Here is a 17,432-nt window from a genome sequence, read left to right on the forward strand (position 1 = left end):
TGGTCAGACTGACCAGGACGGTATGGGCTGAGGCCACTTCTCCTGGACAGCTCTGCCTGGGCAGTAATGGGCAGATGCTCTGGGTTGGTCCTGGTGTAAACCATCGTGGACGGTGACCAGTGGAAGGCTGGGCTGGCCTGGGCGTGTGACATGGAGACAGGTCCTGAAGGTCAGTAAGGCCAGAACAAGCCAGGCAGGAACCACGAAAGCCCGGATGGGGTACAGTCCTACACCCGCCTTTCCGGTCACCCGTATGCCAAACCCTCCCGCCACAGGCACAGCCCGGAGTCCACGGCCCCCCAGGCGGGGCGGAGCAGTGGAGGCCGGCTTGGGTCTGGTCCTGCTCACCCCCCTGGAAGCTGAGAGGGGAGTGAGGGTGCAAGCACTGGAGGTCTCTGATGAGCATAGGAGAGGACAGTGCAAGCTGACCTGTGTGAGCACTTGGGCCCCTGCCCCTCGTGTGCCAGTCTCTGCCCCCGGGGTCACAGCAAGCTGGTGACCTCTGCCTCTCAGGTCCCTCCACTGCCGACTCTTCCTGAGAGTCTGCCTGTGAGCCCGGCACCAGTCCTCTGAGAGCCACGGTCCCCACCCACACAGTCCTCCCATCACCAGGAGCTCAGCAGCAGGGACCTGGTAAGGGTGCTGCCAGTTGGGAGTTCCCTGGTTGTGCATGGGCTCAGGGACGCGCGTGTGCCACACAGGGGTCCTGGGAGCTGGCAGTGTGAGACTGTGCAGTCGGCACTGGGGTCTGGGCGTCCCGGACTTCGGAGCTGGGGTTTGGCGTGCAGAGGGTGAGGACGTCTGTGTCCAGTGACCACATATGTGTGTGTGTGCACACACTTGCATGTGAGTAGCTGCACGTGGCAGGGATGGATCGAGGTGAATTGTGTGGCAGGGGCGAACACAGGTCCGTGTGCAGCCGGTGTGCAAAGGGGCGAACACAGGTCCGTGTGCAGCCGGTGTGTGAAGGGGCATGTCCCAGAGAGACACGGGAGCGTGCACGCAGCACAGGAACTGGGCAAACACAGGTCCGTGTGCAGCCGGTGTGTGAAGGGGCGAACACAGGTCCGTGTGCAGCCGGTGTGCGAAGGGGCCTGTCCCAGAGAGACACGGGAGCGTGCACGCAGCACAGGAACTGGGCAAACACAGGTCTGTGTGCAGCCGGTGTGTGAAGGGGCCTGTCCCAGAGAGACACGGGAGCGTGCACGCAGCACAGGAACTGGGCAAACACAGGTCCGTGTGCAGCCGGTGTGTGAAGGGGCGAACACAGGTCCGTGTGCAGCCGGTGTGCGAAGGGGCCTGTCCCAGAGAGACACGGGAGCGTGCGCGCAGCACAGGAACTGGGCAGCGCTCAGCTGGGCGGAGAAGCGTCTCCTCCAGCCCCTGGACTGCGAACGGCCTTTGGTGGAGGCGTGTGGGCTGTGCCTCCCTCCCACCCGCACCCAGGCTCTGGAACAGGGGGCGATCGCTGCTGTCCCCCCCTCGGTTCCCAGAAACGGGGTCTGGGCTACGTCTGGGGTGGGTCGTTGAAAGTGGGGAGGCCTGAGACCCAATAATACCTATTTCCTCTGTACCCGCCTGGCTTGTTCTAGCCCCAGAGATCTGCTCAAGGTTGTCCTTAGCTTCTCCACCCCCATCCCCTGCACCCCCCGTCCTGTGCCCAGCTCTTGGTCTTGATCCGTAGCATCCTTGGGAGATGAGAAGTAAGCTTGAGGTCCCAGGAGGCCCTGTGGGTGAGGGCGCGCTCCCAGGAGGCCAGCTCGGTGCAAAAGGGGCTCTGGCCAGGCGTTGGCCATTCACGAGAGGCCTCCAAGGGGTGGGGAGCCTGTGCAGGGTGGGTGCCCGATGGCGAAGAGGGTTAGGACCAAGTGGAGCAGAGAGCAGAGAGCCCAGGGGCCTCGTGGGACCTGGCTGGGAGTGGTCCCAGGCCCCTGCCGCTGGGCACCTGCAGGGCCAGGTTGGGGGAGCGCCTGAGGAGGGGACCTGCAGCTCTGCAGAGCCAGCTCGCTGAGTGGCGGCGGCGGTGGCTGCTGCTGCCGTGGCAGGAGCAGCGGTTGCCTGGCACCTCTGCTGTTGCCATGGAAACAACGGAGGTGCTAACTGGCTAATGAGTCCCCCTCGGCTGCAAATAACAATACTGTAGTGGTTAATAGGGCCGCACTGGAAGATCCTTGGGAGGCAGGCGGGCAGGCAGGCGGGCGGGGACCAGGTACCTCTGCCCGCTCACCCTCCCTCCAGCTCTTGCCCGGCCCTGGCCCTGGCCCTGACCCTCACTGCCTCTCCTCTCTGATCTCAGCCTTGTGTCCTCCCTGACTTCCTCGAGCCCGGATTTCCCTCTGTGGGGCAGAGCCCTCCACACCTGCTCCTCTCTGGGTGGTTTAAGGATCTGAGGGCCGTATATACACAAGCCTTGCTTCCCAGCCTTTCCCACCGCTCCTTGCTCTCAGCTTCTGTGGGTCTCGGCGGGAGGTGACTGCCCCTACCTACCTGATGAGGGCGTTGAGGCCAGGGCCACAGGGCAGGACCCGCCGGCCCACAGTGGCCCCCTCCCGCACGGTGTCCTTCTCAGGGTCCTGGGCCTTGGAACTGGACTCTTGGTTCCACGTCCGTCCGAAGGCAGGAGGCTTTCCAGGCCTGCAGGAGAGGTGTGTGGGAGGGGACCGGGTGGCTGTGGCCTGTCACAGCCTTGAAGAGATTCAGGTTAGAACTCAGAAGCTTCCCAGAACTGCTCGTGAAGGAGTAGAATCGGGGGCAGGTGGGGATACCCCTCAGCAGGCGGGCCCTTGGACTGTTAAACGCTTTGGGTGTGGCCTCCAGGAGGGACGGTGGCCCCAGTGCGCCCCCACAGTGGCAGAGCCTGGAGAGCAGGCGTCTGTCTGGGGACCCCAGGGCCCCACCCACTGCCCAGGGGCCATCCTGGGCACTTCCCTGCTGGCCAGCTCGCTGGTCACCCTATGGGAGCTCACCCATCCTGCCTGGCGCCTGCTACTCTTCCACCATCACCGTGGCCGGACTGGGGGGTCACCCGCGTGGGTGGTCCGGAAACAGCGGCGGCGGCCACTGCTGACCCCCCAGGACCGTCGTCACTGTGTGCAGTGTCCCCAGTGTGCTCAGAAGGCCTGCCTCGCCCCAGCGCCCTCGGCGGCTGCAGGGGTGCCCCCCCAGGGGAGCCCCAGGGGACAGCTGACTCCCAGCCTTCCCGAGCCGAGTGGGGAAGGTGGTGGAGGAAAGCTGATGGCATGAGGCTTGGGGTCTGTCCAGTCTCCTTGGTGTGACCTTGGGTTAGCCCCACCCCTTTCCCTGAGCCTCAGTTTCCCCGTTTCTAAAGCAAAGTCGTCTCCCTGACGCTGCACGCCTCCTGGGGGGGTGGGGGGCTCTGCGAGCCCCAGGAAAGCCCAGTTCTAAAATGAAGAGCAGAGAGGAAGGGCCTGGCGGGGGGGTGAGAGGGTGGCTGCAGCTTGGCACGGGACCCCCAGAGGGGGGCTTCCACTCCGGGCTCTCTGTGGTCCCCTTAACCTCTTCCTCCCTCCGTGCACCCCTCAGCGCAAGGGACTTGGGAGGTCATGCTGAGGGTCCCAGACAGGGGTCACCGTGTCGACCTTTTATCCTTGAGTCGCTCCCGTCTCAACCCATCCTGGGCTCTGTCTACCCCTAGATGGCACCCCCCCAGACCCCAGGCGCCCACTGTGCCTGGAGTACCAGCTGTCACCCCCTCATTCTGTGGGCATGTGTACCCCGTGCAGAAGGACTCTGGCTCCAGACCTTTGTGTGGCAGGCCTGCAGGGCTGTGGCAATGGTGGCAGCAGAGGAGCCCCCTGCAGTGCCCCGGCCACCCGCCTCCCGGAGCCATCAGCCTGTGGAGGCAGCCCTGACCCCCCCCACACACACACACACGCACATGCACACGCACCAGCACACGCGTGTGCCCCGTCCAGATTATCAGCTTATGGAGCGATTGGGCCATTTGGGGTCAGAGAGGGAGGGCGTGCCATGAAGGGGGGTTGGCAGCGAGAGGTCCTGGGGATTGAGAAGACGTGGGGGCCAGGAATGGGAGCTGGGGTGACAGAGTTGACAGAGCTCTGGAATGGAGCGGGGGTGGAGCAGGCGTCCCCGCACCCAGGGGCCTGTCCCGTCCCTCTGCGGCCAGGCCAGGAAGGGGAGCTGGGGTGACAGAGCTCTGGATGGAGCGGGGGTGGAGCAGGCGTCCACGCACCCAAGGGCCCGTCCTGTCCCTCTGCGGCCAGGCCAGGCTCTGAGCGCCTTCCTCTGGTCCCCACTCGCCCTGCTGGGGCCGGCACTGTGACCTGCACGGGCTGGGCTAGATGACCGCCGTCCTGAGGACCCAGAGCACTCCAGTGCCGTGTCACCGGGTCCAGTGGACGTCCAGAGCAGAGCCAGAGGGACACTGGTTCACCCCGGGGGAGAAAGGACCCGTGCGGGGTCACGTCCAGCCCGGTCGTCCTGTGTCCTGGGACTGCACACCCCTGGGAGGCCCCTGGGAGGTCACTGCTGACCGGGCTGCCTCTCCCTGCAGGTCTGGTGCCATGCCCGGTTCCTCGGAACGCTAGGCCACCCCTGGGCCGTCGGAGCAGCCCTCGTCTCACTTCAGGGGCCGCCCCCTGCCCACTGCCCACCGCCCACCATGGCCGGGGACCGGCTCCCCAGGAAGGTGATGGACGCCAAGAAGCTGGCCAGCCTGCTGCGGGGCGGGCCCAGGGGGCCGCTGGTCATTGACAGCCGCTCCTTTGTGGAGTACAGCCGCGGGCACGTGCTCCGCTCCGTCAACATCTGCTGCTCCAAGCTGGTGAAGCGGCGGCTGCAGCAAGGCAAGGTGACCATCGCGGAGCTCATCCAGCCCGCCACGCGCAGCCAGGTACCCACGCCGGCCAGTCCCGGGTGGGCAGGCGGGCGGGCAGCCTCCTCTCCTCTGCCCTTGGACCTGCCAGGGCAGAATGTCCAGACCCACTCCTCACCCCCGCGGGCAGTTGTCGGGCAGCTCCCCCCCCTCCTGGAGGACTGCAGGAGTGCCCCTCCCCAGGGAGGCCCTCACTGACCCCCATCCCCGTCCTGCCAGCCCTCCCAGAGCCTTCCGACCCTGGCCGGGTCCTCACTCAGCCCGGGCATGGAGCTCTCCACACACACCACGGGGCCATGCCCGAGGACCAGTCCACACACACCACGGGGCCATGCCCGAGGGCCAGTCCACACACACCACGGGGCCATGCCCGAGGGCCTTCCACACACACCACGGGGCCATGCCCGAGGACCAGTCCACACACACCACGGGGCCATGCCCGAGGGCCAGTCCACACACACCACGGGGCCATGCCCGAGGGCCTGTCCACACACACCACGGGGTCATGCCCGAGGGCTCTCCACACACACCACGGGGCCATGCCCGAGAGCCCGTCCACACACACCACGGGGCCATGCCCGAGGGCTCTCCACACACACCACGGGGTCATGCCCGAGGACCAGTCCACACACACCACAGGGCCATGCCCGAGGGCCGTCCACACACACCACGGGGCCATGCCCGAGGGCCAGTCCACACACACCACGGGGCCATGCCCGAGGACCAGTCCACACACACCACGGGGCCATGCCCGAGGGCCGTCCACACACACCACGGGGCCGTGCCCGAGGGCTCTCCACACACACCACGGGGCCATGCCCGAGGACCAGTCCACACACACCACGGGGCCATGCCCGAGGACCAGTCCACACACACCACGGGGCCATGCCCGAGGGCTCTCCACACACACCACGGGGTCATGCCCGAGGGCTCTCCACACACACCACGGGGCCATGCCCGAGGACCAGTCCACACACACCACGGGGCCATGCCCGAGGGCCAGTCCACACACACCACGGGGCCATGCCCGAGGGCCGTCCACACACACCACGGGGCCATGCCCGAGGGCCGTCCACACACACCACGGGGCCATGCCCGAGGGCCAGTCCACACACACCACGGGGCCATGCCCGAGGGCCAGTCCACACACACCACGGGGCCATGCCCGAGGGCCGTCCACACACACCACGGGGCCATGCCCGAGGGCTCTCCACACACACCACGGGGCCGTGCCCGAGGGCCCTCCACACACACCACGGGGCCATGCCCGAGGGCCGGCCCAGAGAGGGAGCCCAGCGGGGGAAGGAGGAGGTGCGAGGGGACAGGTGTCCGAGGGACAGTGGACCAGGAGCGCGGCCTGGTCAGACACACACCCCGCCAGCTGTGAGGACTCGGAAGAGGACAGGAGGACGGCCACGGTGTTGACACTGACCAGTCCGGGTCCTCCGCCCCTCCTCCCACCAGGGTTCTTCCCTCTTTGGAGTCTGAGTGACCCAGAATTCTCTCTGTGGCCCCCAAGAATGTCTCAGGTCCCCAGCCGTGGACAATCCTGCCTCTGTTCCCAGACGCATCGAGTCCGGCTGGGGAGGGACAGCTCGGCCAGTGACCTGGGAAGGCTGTGGCACCTCCGGTGGAGGAGGGGTGACATGCCCAGCAGCCTAGAAGCTGGGGAGGGGGGCAGGGACCTTGGTCCTCGGCCCTGCCCTGCACAGAGCTGGCTGCTGCTGTGAGATATGCCCTAAGTGAGACAGCTGCCTATCGGGAGCCCCCCCCCCAGGCAGAATGGCTCCCTGCAGCCTCAATGAGGGGAATCCGGTCATTAATCACCCCCAGCGAGGACTCCCCTCCAGAGCGGGATCCTATTGGCTGCCGGTGACATCATCCGGCCAGGGTTGGCGGCTCAGCTGGCTTAAGGGCTGAGAGCACTGGAGGGCTAGGGCCCGGAGCAGCTTTTGCTGCTGAACATCTGGCCCCCAGGCTGGGCGCTCGCAGGAAGCAAAGGGCAGGTGGCACCCCAGCCCCAAGCGGCTGCCTCCTGAATTGGGGGTGGAGTTCTTGCTGCAGCCCTCAGTGTCCCCAGAGCTGCCTGAGGGGGGAGGGGGCGGGCACGGGGAAAGGGGAGAGCCCAGACCCGAAGGTGTCCTGCCTTTAACTCCCTGCAGTGTGCCTTCCGAGGGCCCTGAGGAAGGTTTCCTTTGCCTTGGCCAACGTGGGTGCCAGGCCAGGCTGCGGCTGTGCCACCCTCACTGTGGGCCCGGTGATACCTGCCCAGGACGCTGTCACATTCACCTGTGTCTCTGCCACGTGGGCCTGGCCCACACCGGACACCCATCACTCACCTCTGCGCGCAGGAGGCTCAGCTTGCTCTGGAGACCAGTGTCCTGCGTCCCTGCCTGTCCGGACACCCGTCACTCACGTCAGAGCACAGGAGGCTCAGCTTGCTCTGGGGAGCAGTGTCCCGCGTCCCTGCCTGCCCCGAGGGCGTTTCCACACCCATCCAGACAGAAAGTGGGTGGTTGGGTCCCTGCCCTCCCTCAGGGCAGCGAGGTGACAGCAGCCCCTCCCTCCCGAGCCTGAGCCCCCTGCCTGGTGGTTCATTGACCTCTGTGCCCTTCACGGCCCCCAGGTGGAGGCTGAGGAGCCGCAGGACGTGGTCGTCTATGACCAGAGCACGCGGGATGCCAGCGTGCTGGCCGCGGACAGCTTCCTCTCCATCCTGCTCAGCAAGCTGGACGGCTGCTTCGACAGCGTGGCCATCCTCACAGGTGAGCTCCGCTGGACCGGAGGGCCGCGGCCACCTCTCCTCTCCGCCCCCTCCACTCTCCACTGTCAGCTTGGCTGGGGGGAAGGGCATGCTGGGAGTCAGGGTTCTGGGTCCGTCTCTGTTCTTCTCTCTGAGCCCAGAGGGCAGTCTCTGCCGGGGCAGCGGGAGGACCTCGGTAGCTCTGCAGTTCTCGGGGCTCCGCCATCCCCTCCCCTGGGCCCCCACACTGCAGGACCCCTTCCACTGGCAGGTGAAGAAGGGATCCTTCTGATGTGCCTCGCCTGTGAAGCCCCCCCCACCTCCCAGCAACTGCCACTGTCACCCGGATGAGGCACAGACCCACCCTCTGGAAACCCAGTCTGAGCAGAACTGATCCCCCTCATGAGGGTCCCTGAATGCCTAGCACGGGATGCCTGGCCACAGCCCACTTGATCACGACCCCTGCCTGGCAGCCCCCTGAGATCCCCAGGTGGCCCCAAAGTAGCCAGGCCAGTCTGGAGGCTGGGAGCCCCCGACACACACACAGAGACACATGAAGGGTTCCACAGAGGTTCTGGCTGGTCCACCCAGGGATGTCCCCCTTCCTACTCAGGTCTGGGGCTTTTGTGGGTGCTCCTGTCCCTCCCCACTGCATGCCAGGGGCTGTGCCAGGCAGTGAAGGGTAGAGGGTGTGACCCCTACCATCACAGCCGGTGGGACCCTTCTGCTCATTCAGCAAACCTGCCCCGAGCATCTGCCACAAGCAGGGGCTGGTGGGGGTGGTCAGTGGGCACCAGGCTGGCCCTCGGGCACTGTTGTCCAGAGGGAGCACAGGCCTTCACCACGGCCTGTGAGAGGGAGGCTGTGGGCAGTCCGCTGACTGCTTTAGCCAGGCTGCCCAGAGCAGAGCTCTTGAAGGAGGTGCCACGTGCGCCCAGCATGGCGGGGTCGGCGTGGTGCACAGATGTGCGTGCCACCCTCTACACGCGTGCCTGGTGTGGGTCCGGCCGTCTGCACCTCGGGTCTACGTGGTTAGAGGGGGTTTGCGCCTGCGCGTGGCTCTGGGAGGCAGGAGGCCAGCATCTGCCCACGTGTGCGCCCCCCTTCTTGTGGTGCCGAGCTCGTCTGGGAGGGATGTGGGGTTTGTGTCCGTGTGAAACCAGAGGTCACAGAACAGCAGGTACTCTGGCTGCACCGCCCTCTCTGGGTTCAGTTTGAGGGCTGTGTGGGTGGGGAGTGTGTGGAGAGAGGGCAGCAGTCAGGGGGTTTTCGTTGTTGTTTTTGTTTTTTTATTTTATTTTATTTTTTTTTTTTTACAGAGACAGAGCGAGAGTCAGAGAGAGGGACAGACAGACAGGAAGGCAGAGAGATGAGAAGCATCAATCATTAGTTTTTCGTTGCAACACCTTAGTTGTTCATTGATTGCTTTCTCATACGGGCCTTGACCGTGGGGCTACAGCAGACCGAGTGACCCCTTGCTCGAGCCAGCGACCTTGGGTCCAAGCTGGTGAGCTTTGCTCAAACCAGATGAGCCCGCGCTCAAGCTGGTAATCTTGGGGTCTTGAACCTGGGTCTTCCGCATCCCAGTCCGACGCTCTATCCACTGCGCCACCGCCTGGTCAGGCAGCAGTCAGGGGTTTTCAGGTGCCCAGGGACCCCCACTGTGTGCCCATGCACCCTGGCAGGAGTGGGAACCACCAGGCCCTGCTGTGAGTCTGGGAAGGGAAGAGGGTCCCAGAGCGGCACGAGGGAAAACCCAGAGCCTCCAGTGGTCTGTCTCCCCCAGGGGGTGGGCCCCCTCACCCAGCATGTGCCCGTGGTGGGGCAGGCCTCGGCTGGGATGCACCAGCAGGGCTCACCTGGGGCCTGTGTGCCCCACCTGGCTCTCTTTCCCGCTCGCTGCCCCGCCCTGCAAGGTTAGAGTATTTGCCCCCCTTTCTCCAAGACACAAGTCAGGAAGCAGTCCTGACACTCATGGTATGAGGTCTCCTAGGGACACCCAGTCAGGACCCAGACATGGGTCAGCCACCTGGCCTTGCCCACAGCTCTCATACCCAAGTCAAGCAGGTCCCTGAGCTGTAGAAAGAGAAGGCCAGGCTGAGCCAGGGAAGAGGGGTGCTGCCCACCTAGAAAGGGGAAGTGGGGGAGCCCAGCACAGGAGGAGGGGTCAGCAGAGGCCAGACCTTGCAGACTGACTCTGGGGTGGGGGTGGGGGGACACAGTGAGGGGCGCTGAGCAGCACTAGAAAGATGAGGAGGGCACTGCTGGGAGTGAGGGAAAGCCCCCCACCCCATGACGGGAGGTTGGCACAAGTGGGAGAGGGCGGTGGGGTCAGGCTCCCTGGGGTGTGAGAACTGGTGGCTGCTGTGACTCCTGTCCCCTGTCCCCCACCCAGCCACTGGGCTGTGACGTCCGGCGGGGGCGGGGATGGGAAACGGAGCCTGGCCCTTTAAGTGCTAGCCCGGAGTCGGCTGTGGCGGCTACTCCTGCGTGCGCACGCGTTGCTGCGGAATGCGGGTTTGTGATGCCCCTGCGGTGGCCCGGCCCCACGAGCGCCAGCGCCGCCCTCGGACCCTGGCTGGAGACCCCAGCGCGGAGGGTGGGTGAGGCCCCTGCCCGAGGAGGGCAGTGGAGGCGGGCAGCCTTGGGGCTGGAGCGCGTGGTGGCAGAGACGGCTGGTGGGGCGGTGGCCGGGTATACGAGCGCTGGCGCGGTGGGCGCGCGTCCGGGCACGCGCTCTTGTGCGTGCGAGTCCCGGATTTTATTGTGAGGGACAGGCCAGCCGCTGTGTCCTCCCGACCGCCAAGCGGAGAGAAGCAGGGTTAGCTAGAGCAGGGGCTTTCTTCCTGAAGGAACGTGCCCTTAGGGATGTGTAAGGGTTTGGGCACTTTCCCAAGTCTGAGAATGCCAGGACCTGCAGAGAGTCCAGATCGGCTGCTCCTGCTTCTCCCGAGTGCCCACCCCTGGAGCCTGTGGTGGTCCCGAAACGGCTCAGGGACTGTGGTTCCGTGCCAGACCCAGCGTCTGCAGGGGGTCTGGACAGTCATCCCAAGCTAGTTGGCTCTACCCAAGGGGGTCCCGGGGGGGGGGGGAGAGTGTGGGGCTTAACCTGAGGAATTGCAGCAAAGGCTCTGCAGAGACTTCCCTTTGGGGAGGAGGTTCCTAGTGGCCCCCCACTCCCCCCACTTTAGCTAGGCTGCTCTGAACATGAAACGTCCCCTGTCTCCGTGCCCCTCCTCAAAGTCAAGCCTTCATTAGGGGCACAGGGAGCATTCTGGTTGGGGGGGTTGCACACCATGGCCAGGCCACTGAGCTGGCCCTGGGGTGAAGGCTGAGGTCCCAGGTGTCTCTGTCCTTGTGAATCCGTCAGTCAGGTCTCTGGCACCAGCTGCTTCTGTGGACCAAGGCAGGAGCGAGCACTGAGGGTCCCAGGGCCCGAGACCCTACCCCTACCGCACTCCCCACCGCCTCTGGTGGGGCAGAGTGGACCTTGGCCCCACTGTCTCCTGTGATGGGCTGGTCCACTGAGCCTGGAAACAGCAGCCCACTGGGCTGGGAGCAGGAAGACACTGCGGGGCCTGTGTCCCCAGAAGTGTGGTCAGCCCCAGGGTGCCACTCAGCAGACTCTCCTCATGCTACCAAGAGCTGGCAGCCACTGGGCACTGCCCCACTGCTGGTCCGAGTCAGTGGTCACTCAGCCAGACCCGGTGTGAGCGGGTCCATTCTCAGTGTGTCTCTGTACGGCAGGCAGGACAAGGAGCAGCTGTACCCATGCCCACTCTTGAGTCAGAGGTACCCCAAGGTAGAAGCCCACTTAGGTCCTTCTGGTCAGTGGGGGGGGGGGGCGGGGCGGTTCCCTCCTCCGACCCCTGGTCCAGGACTCGGCTACGCTGTGCGGAAACGGTGGCAGGGCACATGCCAACCACATGTAGCCCACGTGCCCGCTGCCTGCCCTGCGTGCCCCCAGTCCCCAGGGTGCCCAGCTTCTCTGTGTTTGCTGGTGGAATGGAGCCATAACCAGAGTGCGGATGCCCCTGTGGGCTGTGCCAATTCCAGTGGGTGATGTCATGCCCAGGAGGGGGGGAGAGGGTCCCCTCAGAAGCTCTTGCCTCCTGGTTCTGGCACCCAAGCCTGGCCTGGGGCTCCCAGCCAGATGGAGGCAGGGAGGTATTGCATCAGCCCAGGGAGAGAGGGGGAAGAAGGCCCAAGCTGCCCCCCCCTCCTGGCCCCAGGTACGGAGGGGCTGTGTGATACACAGCCACCACGGGAGGCCCTCACTGGGGCCTCGGGGCCGGCCTGGGCCCTGCGCGTGCTGCTCTGACTGCCACCTCAACCCCACGTTTTATGGGCATCACATTGGTGTCCTCAGCCGAGCCAGCCCCTAGTGAGCATGAGGAGGAATGCGGGGGAGGGGGGCTGCAGACGTGCACGGCATGAGCCTCGAGTCTCTTCTGTGTGGTCAGGTGGCCCTACTGCACCCAGCACTGAGACCAGGAGCTCAAGCCAGAGGGTCAGCCGTGGGGGACCAGGCTGGGTGTGGTCAGTGCCCTCGCCTCTCTCCTGCCCTAGCCTGCAGCCTGCCTGACTGTCCTGCCCCTCCTCCTGCAGGGGGCTTCGCCACCTTCTCCTCCTGCTTCCCTGGCCTCTGTGAGGGCAAGCCTGCCGCCCTGCTGCCTGTGAGCCTCTCCCAGCCCTGCCTGCCCGTGCCCAGCGTGGGTCTGACACGCATCCTGCCTCACCTCTACCTGGGCTCTCAGAAGGATGTCCTGAACAAGGTGTGTGCGCAGGCCCGCGGTGGAAGGAGGCGGGAGCTCGGGAGCAGTTCCTGGGCTTGTCGGGGGCGGGAAGGGAGCTGAAGGCCTGGCGATGGAGGGGATGGATTTGCGCGGGCTGGTAGCACAGGAGGACCCACGGGGGCCAAGGGGGACCAGAGCAGGGTTGGGGGAAGGGCCCAGCAGGGCAGGGTGGAGAAGCAGCTTCCCCGCCCCCTCCGCGGTAGAGCCCACATGCCAAACTGCTGATGTCACTGGGCCCCCGGCCAGCGCTGAAAGAATCCCGTGTTTTAAAAATGGTGAGGAGGGAAGAGGGCAAAGGCGCCGCCCAGGCAGCCCTAAAATTCCTGGGAGCCCGGCAGGCTGTGGGCGGGGCTTGCAGAGCCCCCTCCGGCTCCGGGGTGGGAGTGGGCGGGGCTTCCGGGGGCCCGCCCCACCCGTAACTTCTGAGGCTGTGATTGGGGTCTGAAGGTCCTGCCCAGCGGCACCCTCGTCCAACCCTGTCCTCCCGCCCCTCCAGGATCTGATGACCCAAAATGGAATAAGCTACGTCCTCAATGCCAGCAACTCGTGCCCCAAGCCAGACTTCATCTGTGAGAGCCACTTCATGCGCATCCCCATCAACGACAACTACTGTGAAAGGCTGCTGCCCTGGCTGGACAAGTCCATCGAGTTCATCGGTGAGGGCGGGGGCGCCAGGAGGGGTAGGGGCTCAGGCCGGGAGGGGCTGCTCCCTGAGACGGCCCGATTGTGGAGGGTGGGGTTCTGCACCTGGGGTAAGGAAGGGAGGGCCGAGCAACTCCAGGACTCACCTGGTCCCCGTGCCCGCCCTGCCCCCAGATAAAGCCAAGCTGTCCAGCTGCCAAGTCATCGTCCACTGTCTGGCCGGCATCTCCCGCTCCGCCACCATCGCCATTGCTTACATCATGAAGACCATGGGCATGTCCTCGGACGATGCCTACAGGTAGCTGCCTTCCCTTCTGTGGCTGGAAACTGCTCCCTCCCTTCTCTCCACCCTCCAGAAGCCCCCGGCCAGGGGAGGGGAGGGAGACAGGGAAGCCCGAGTCCAGCCCCGGCAGAGGCAGATTCAGGTCCGCACAGCAGCTGTGCGCCCCGGGATGGGCAGTAGGTGCAGGGGCGAGGCCGTGAGTGGGCAGTCTGGCTCGGCAGGAAGCCCCCGTGGCCACCCAGCTGCCTCTCACCCCAGGTTCGTGAAGGACCGGCGCCCATCCATTTCGCCTAACTTCAACTTCCTGGGCCAGCTGCTGGAGTATGAGCGAAGCCTGAAGCTGCTGGCCGCTCTGCAGGGTGATGGGGCATCCCTCCCAGGGACGCCCGAGCCCCTCCCAGGCCCTGTGGCTCCACTGCCGCCACTGCCACCACCTACCTCAGAGAGCGCTGCCAGCAGGAGCCCAGCGGCCAACTTAGCCAAGGAGGGCAAACCGAGCCCGGGCGGGGAGCCCCCCTCGCCGGCCACCAGCGCGCTGCAGCAGGGCCTGCGCGGCCTGCACCTCTCCTCCGACCGCCTCCAGGACACCAACCGCCTCAAGCGCTCCTTCTCACTGGACATCAAGTCAGCCTATGCCCCCAGCCAGCGTCAGGACGACCCCGGGCCCCCCAACCCCGGTGAGGCCCCCAAGCTCTGCAAGCTGGACAGCCCGTCAGGGGGCGCACTAGGCCTTCCCTCCCCCAGTCCGGACAGCCCAGAGGCAGCGCCGCCGCCGGAGTCGCGCCCACGGCCTCGCAGGCGGCCCCGGCCCCCAGCAGGCTCCCCAGCGCGCTCCCCCGCTGCGCACGGCCTCGGCCTGAACTTTGGGGACGCCGCCAGGCAGACTCCACGGCATGGCCTCTCTGCCCTGTCCGCACCCGGGCTGCCCGGTCCGGGCCAGCCGGCCAGCCCTGGGGGCTGGGCGCCTCCCCTTGACTCCCCCAGCACGCCGTCACCAGATGGGCTCTGGTGTTTCAGTCCCGAGGGCGCTCAAGGCGCAAGGTTTTCACCCTTCGGCCTGGCGGGCGCGCAGGGCGCAGGCGGGGACTTGCGGCGGCGGGAGGCGGCCAGGGTCGAGTCCCGGGACGCGCGGACCAGCTGGCCCGACGAGCCAGCCCTGGAGACGCAGTTTAAGCGCCGAAGCTGCCAGATGGAGTTTGAGGACGGCATGGTGGAGGGGCGCGCCCGCGGCGAGGAGCTGGCGGCCCTGGGCAAGCAGGCTAGTTTCTCCGGCAGCGTGGAGGTCATCGAGGTGTCCTGACGCCGGCGGGGGTCGGCCCTTCAGCGGGGACCCAGCGCTCTGAGCTCTCTGCTGCCCTCGGCTGGGCCGCCAGCAGCTGGGCCCACTATAAATATATCTTATATATAAAGAGCAAAGAGAGGTAAATGGTTTTACTGCGATTTTTATCGAGAAGTAAATATTTCAATTTTTTATTTATTGAAGCTGTTCATTCTGGCAGTGTGAGGGTGGTCCTCCAAGCTCTGTTTTTAGTCTGGTATTTATACTGAGACACGTTTCTAAGCAATATGAGGCCACCTTCAGTCGCAAGTTGGGGTGCCAGGCTTGGGGTCCCCTCCCCGCCAGCCTCACCCTGAGGAAACACTGCTGACCATTGCAAAGAGGCTGCCAAGCTTTCATGCACTTTTTACATAAGAAAAAGGGGGAGGAAAAAGGAAAAAAAAACTTTGCCACAAACTGAGCCGCAAAAACCCTGCCTGCCCTCCCTGCCCACCTCCCCACATCCTCCCCCTCCTCTGCTCTTTCCTGGGGCTCTGCACCAAAGCCGTAGGAGCTGTGGTCCAAGAGTCCCTGCCCCCTTCCTGCCAGCTCCACCTGCCGTGTCTTGGTGCCATGGAGGGCGCTCCCCACTGCCCATCCCCCCCAGGCCCACGCCTGCCTGGCAGGTGTGGACCAGCACTGAGCCTGCCAAGGCCAGTGTGTGCGAGGGGTCAGGCCGTAAAACAGGCAGGACTCAGTGAAGGGGGCTCTCGAGGGTCAGATGTGTGGGTGCCAGCGCAGGGATGGAGGTGGAATCCCCCTGCCCACTCCTGCCTGAGCTCAGGTCCACTTTCAGGGGCTCAGCCAGGCTGTTCAGGGGACGCTGCCTCCCTCCCCTGCAATCTGCAGATGCCCCCCCCCCAGTGCCACCTGCAGATGGCAGAACCCAGGGAGTGGATGAAGCTTGGCCTCTGGGGTGTCTGGTGGGCGGAACTGGGCTAGCCCAGGCTGGCTCCCCTGGTCAGAGGGCAGGTGGGTTCAGGGTCTTGGTCTGGGCTGTCCCCTCCACCAGCCCCAGGCCCCAGACTTGAAGTCAGGTATATTACTACAGGTTGAGGAGCTCTGAAGCACCTGTCCGACCCTCAGCTTCTGGGGCTGGGGCGTTCTTAGCTTTGGGAGAGCCAGGTCCGGGCAGATAGTGTGAGCAGATGATGTAGGAGGTATCAAGGGGCCTTGGAGGACAGGAGCCCCTTGCACACCCCTTTCCCGGGGAGCTCTCTCCTCCGAAATCGCCCGGCATCTTCAAGGTGACGCGTCACAGTCCCCACCCCAGATGAGTTTTTTGGCCCCTTTGGGCCAGCCTGGGAGTGAAGGCAGGAGAAAAGGCCCAGCCACCCTGGGCCCCACACCCACGTGGATTATTGGGACTCAGGTCTTTGGAGGCAGGAGTAGATGTTCTCTGACCTTCAGAAGTCCTTGAGTCTAGGAGCCGAGCCCGGCCGCCTTGGGAAGAGGCCAGGGGCTTGGCAGGAGGGGTGGCCCCCGCAGGACCAAGTCCCCAGCAGGGTGGCACCTGCCCACCCCAGGACCCTCTGGCTGTTTCTGTTTGTTCTCCTTTGGACCCACAGCCCTGTGTCCCCGTCATACCTCCCTGAAGCAGAAGTCCCATTCCCGCTTTCTGTCCCCACCCCCAACACCCCGTTCCCCAAGAAATAAGCTATCATTGTTGTATTTGCAATCTATGGATTAGAGGTTTAAGTATTTATTATTATTGGTTAATTATTATTGTTGATTATGTAAACTTGCCTCCTGTCCGTCTGTCGCGTTGGGTTTCCGAGGTGACCCTGGGTGTGGAGGATGCACTGGTCTCCCCCTCCACACCCCCCTCCCTAGACTGTCCAGGAGACAGTGGTCTGGGCCGCTGGCTGGGCCCAGCGCTCTGGAGGCAGATTCCACGGCTGGTCCTTCTCTCCCTCACCCTTTCTCCAGGGCTGCAGCAGTTCTTGTGGCTTCTGTCCCCGGGGGTGTGGGAGCTCTTGTTCTTGAGGCACTGGTCACCCAAGTGGGCAGCTGCAATGTGGGAGAAGGTCCCCTCTCTGTGCAAGGAGGGGGGCGTTCCTGGCCATTTCTACCCCCCCTGTCCCAGGCGGGGAGAGGCGGGGCCTCGGTCCTCCCCCAAATCTCCCCAGCCCACTACCCTCCTGCCCGGTCCTGTGCCCTGGCATTGGAGTGGCCCCAGAATGGACCAGGCCCCCTCCTGTTATTTGCTGGAAAGTCCAGCGGAGGAGAGGTGGCAGGTCCCCCCTGCCCGACTCCCAGTCTCTCTGGACTGGGCAGTCGGCTGACCCTGCCTCAGTCCCCGCCCCAGCGCGGCCACACTTTCTGCTCCTGTCCACTCCCCTTCTTTTGTATTTGGAAAAAAAAAAGTGTTGTAATAAATCCTGAGATGGATGTTTTCTCCACGCCTCTGGCTGCCTCTTTCTTCAGGCTTGGGATGGGAGGGTGGGAAAGGGTCCTGGAGGCCCCCCCGAGACCAGAAGGCTGGGGTGTGGGCCTGGAGAGCCGAGGGCAGAGGACAGGTCAGGCGGGGGGGGGGGCATTGCTAGAGAAGGTCCCCGTGTGGAGAGGCGTGAAGCACAGGCCTCGGCTGAGCCCTGGGATGTAGAAGCTTCTTGTTGTCACCCACCAGTGGAGGCTTGAATAACTTAGGACTACATAGAATAAAAGCTCAGTGTTGCCCTTCAACTCCTCCCTCCCACCCCCCAGCGTGACCAGCCACCGGGAATGATTCTGTGCTTCCCTGCAGACCTCGTCTGTGCCTGTGGCTTTTCCTTCCTATCAGAAATGGGGGGGAG

General features: G+C 64.9%; 1 protein-coding gene across 5 annotated transcripts in view; it reads left to right on the forward strand.

Annotated features, from left to right (window-relative positions):
* The window catches only part of DUSP8 (dual specificity phosphatase 8), a 20,878-nt gene extending 3,839 nt beyond the window's left edge, over positions 1-17,039 (forward strand). For 4 of the 5 annotated variants that reach the window (XM_066252377.1, XM_066252376.1, XM_066252375.1 and 1 more), the window contains exons 2-7: positions 4,535-4,873; positions 7,482-7,620; positions 12,207-12,373; positions 12,891-13,050; positions 13,211-13,334; positions 13,578-17,039. In XM_066252377.1, the coding sequence (XP_066108474.1) occupies positions 4,643-4,873; positions 7,482-7,620; positions 12,207-12,373; positions 12,891-13,050; positions 13,211-13,334; positions 13,578-14,619 (1,863 nt within the window). In that variant the 5' untranslated portion in view covers positions 4,535-4,642 and the 3' untranslated portion in view covers positions 14,620-17,039. Of the gene's footprint in view, positions 1-4,134; positions 4,167-4,534; positions 4,874-7,481; positions 7,621-12,206; positions 12,374-12,890; positions 13,051-13,210; positions 13,335-13,577 lie in introns of those variants that run through there. The other variant, XM_066252379.1, reaches the window with a different exon arrangement.
* Positions 17,040-17,432: the final 393 nt, after the last annotated feature.

Source organism: Saccopteryx bilineata, chromosome 1 (genome assembly GCF_036850765.1).
Source record: "Saccopteryx bilineata isolate mSacBil1 chromosome 1, mSacBil1_pri_phased_curated, whole genome shotgun sequence".
Lineage (NCBI taxonomy): Eukaryota > Metazoa > Chordata > Mammalia > Chiroptera > Emballonuridae > Saccopteryx > Saccopteryx bilineata.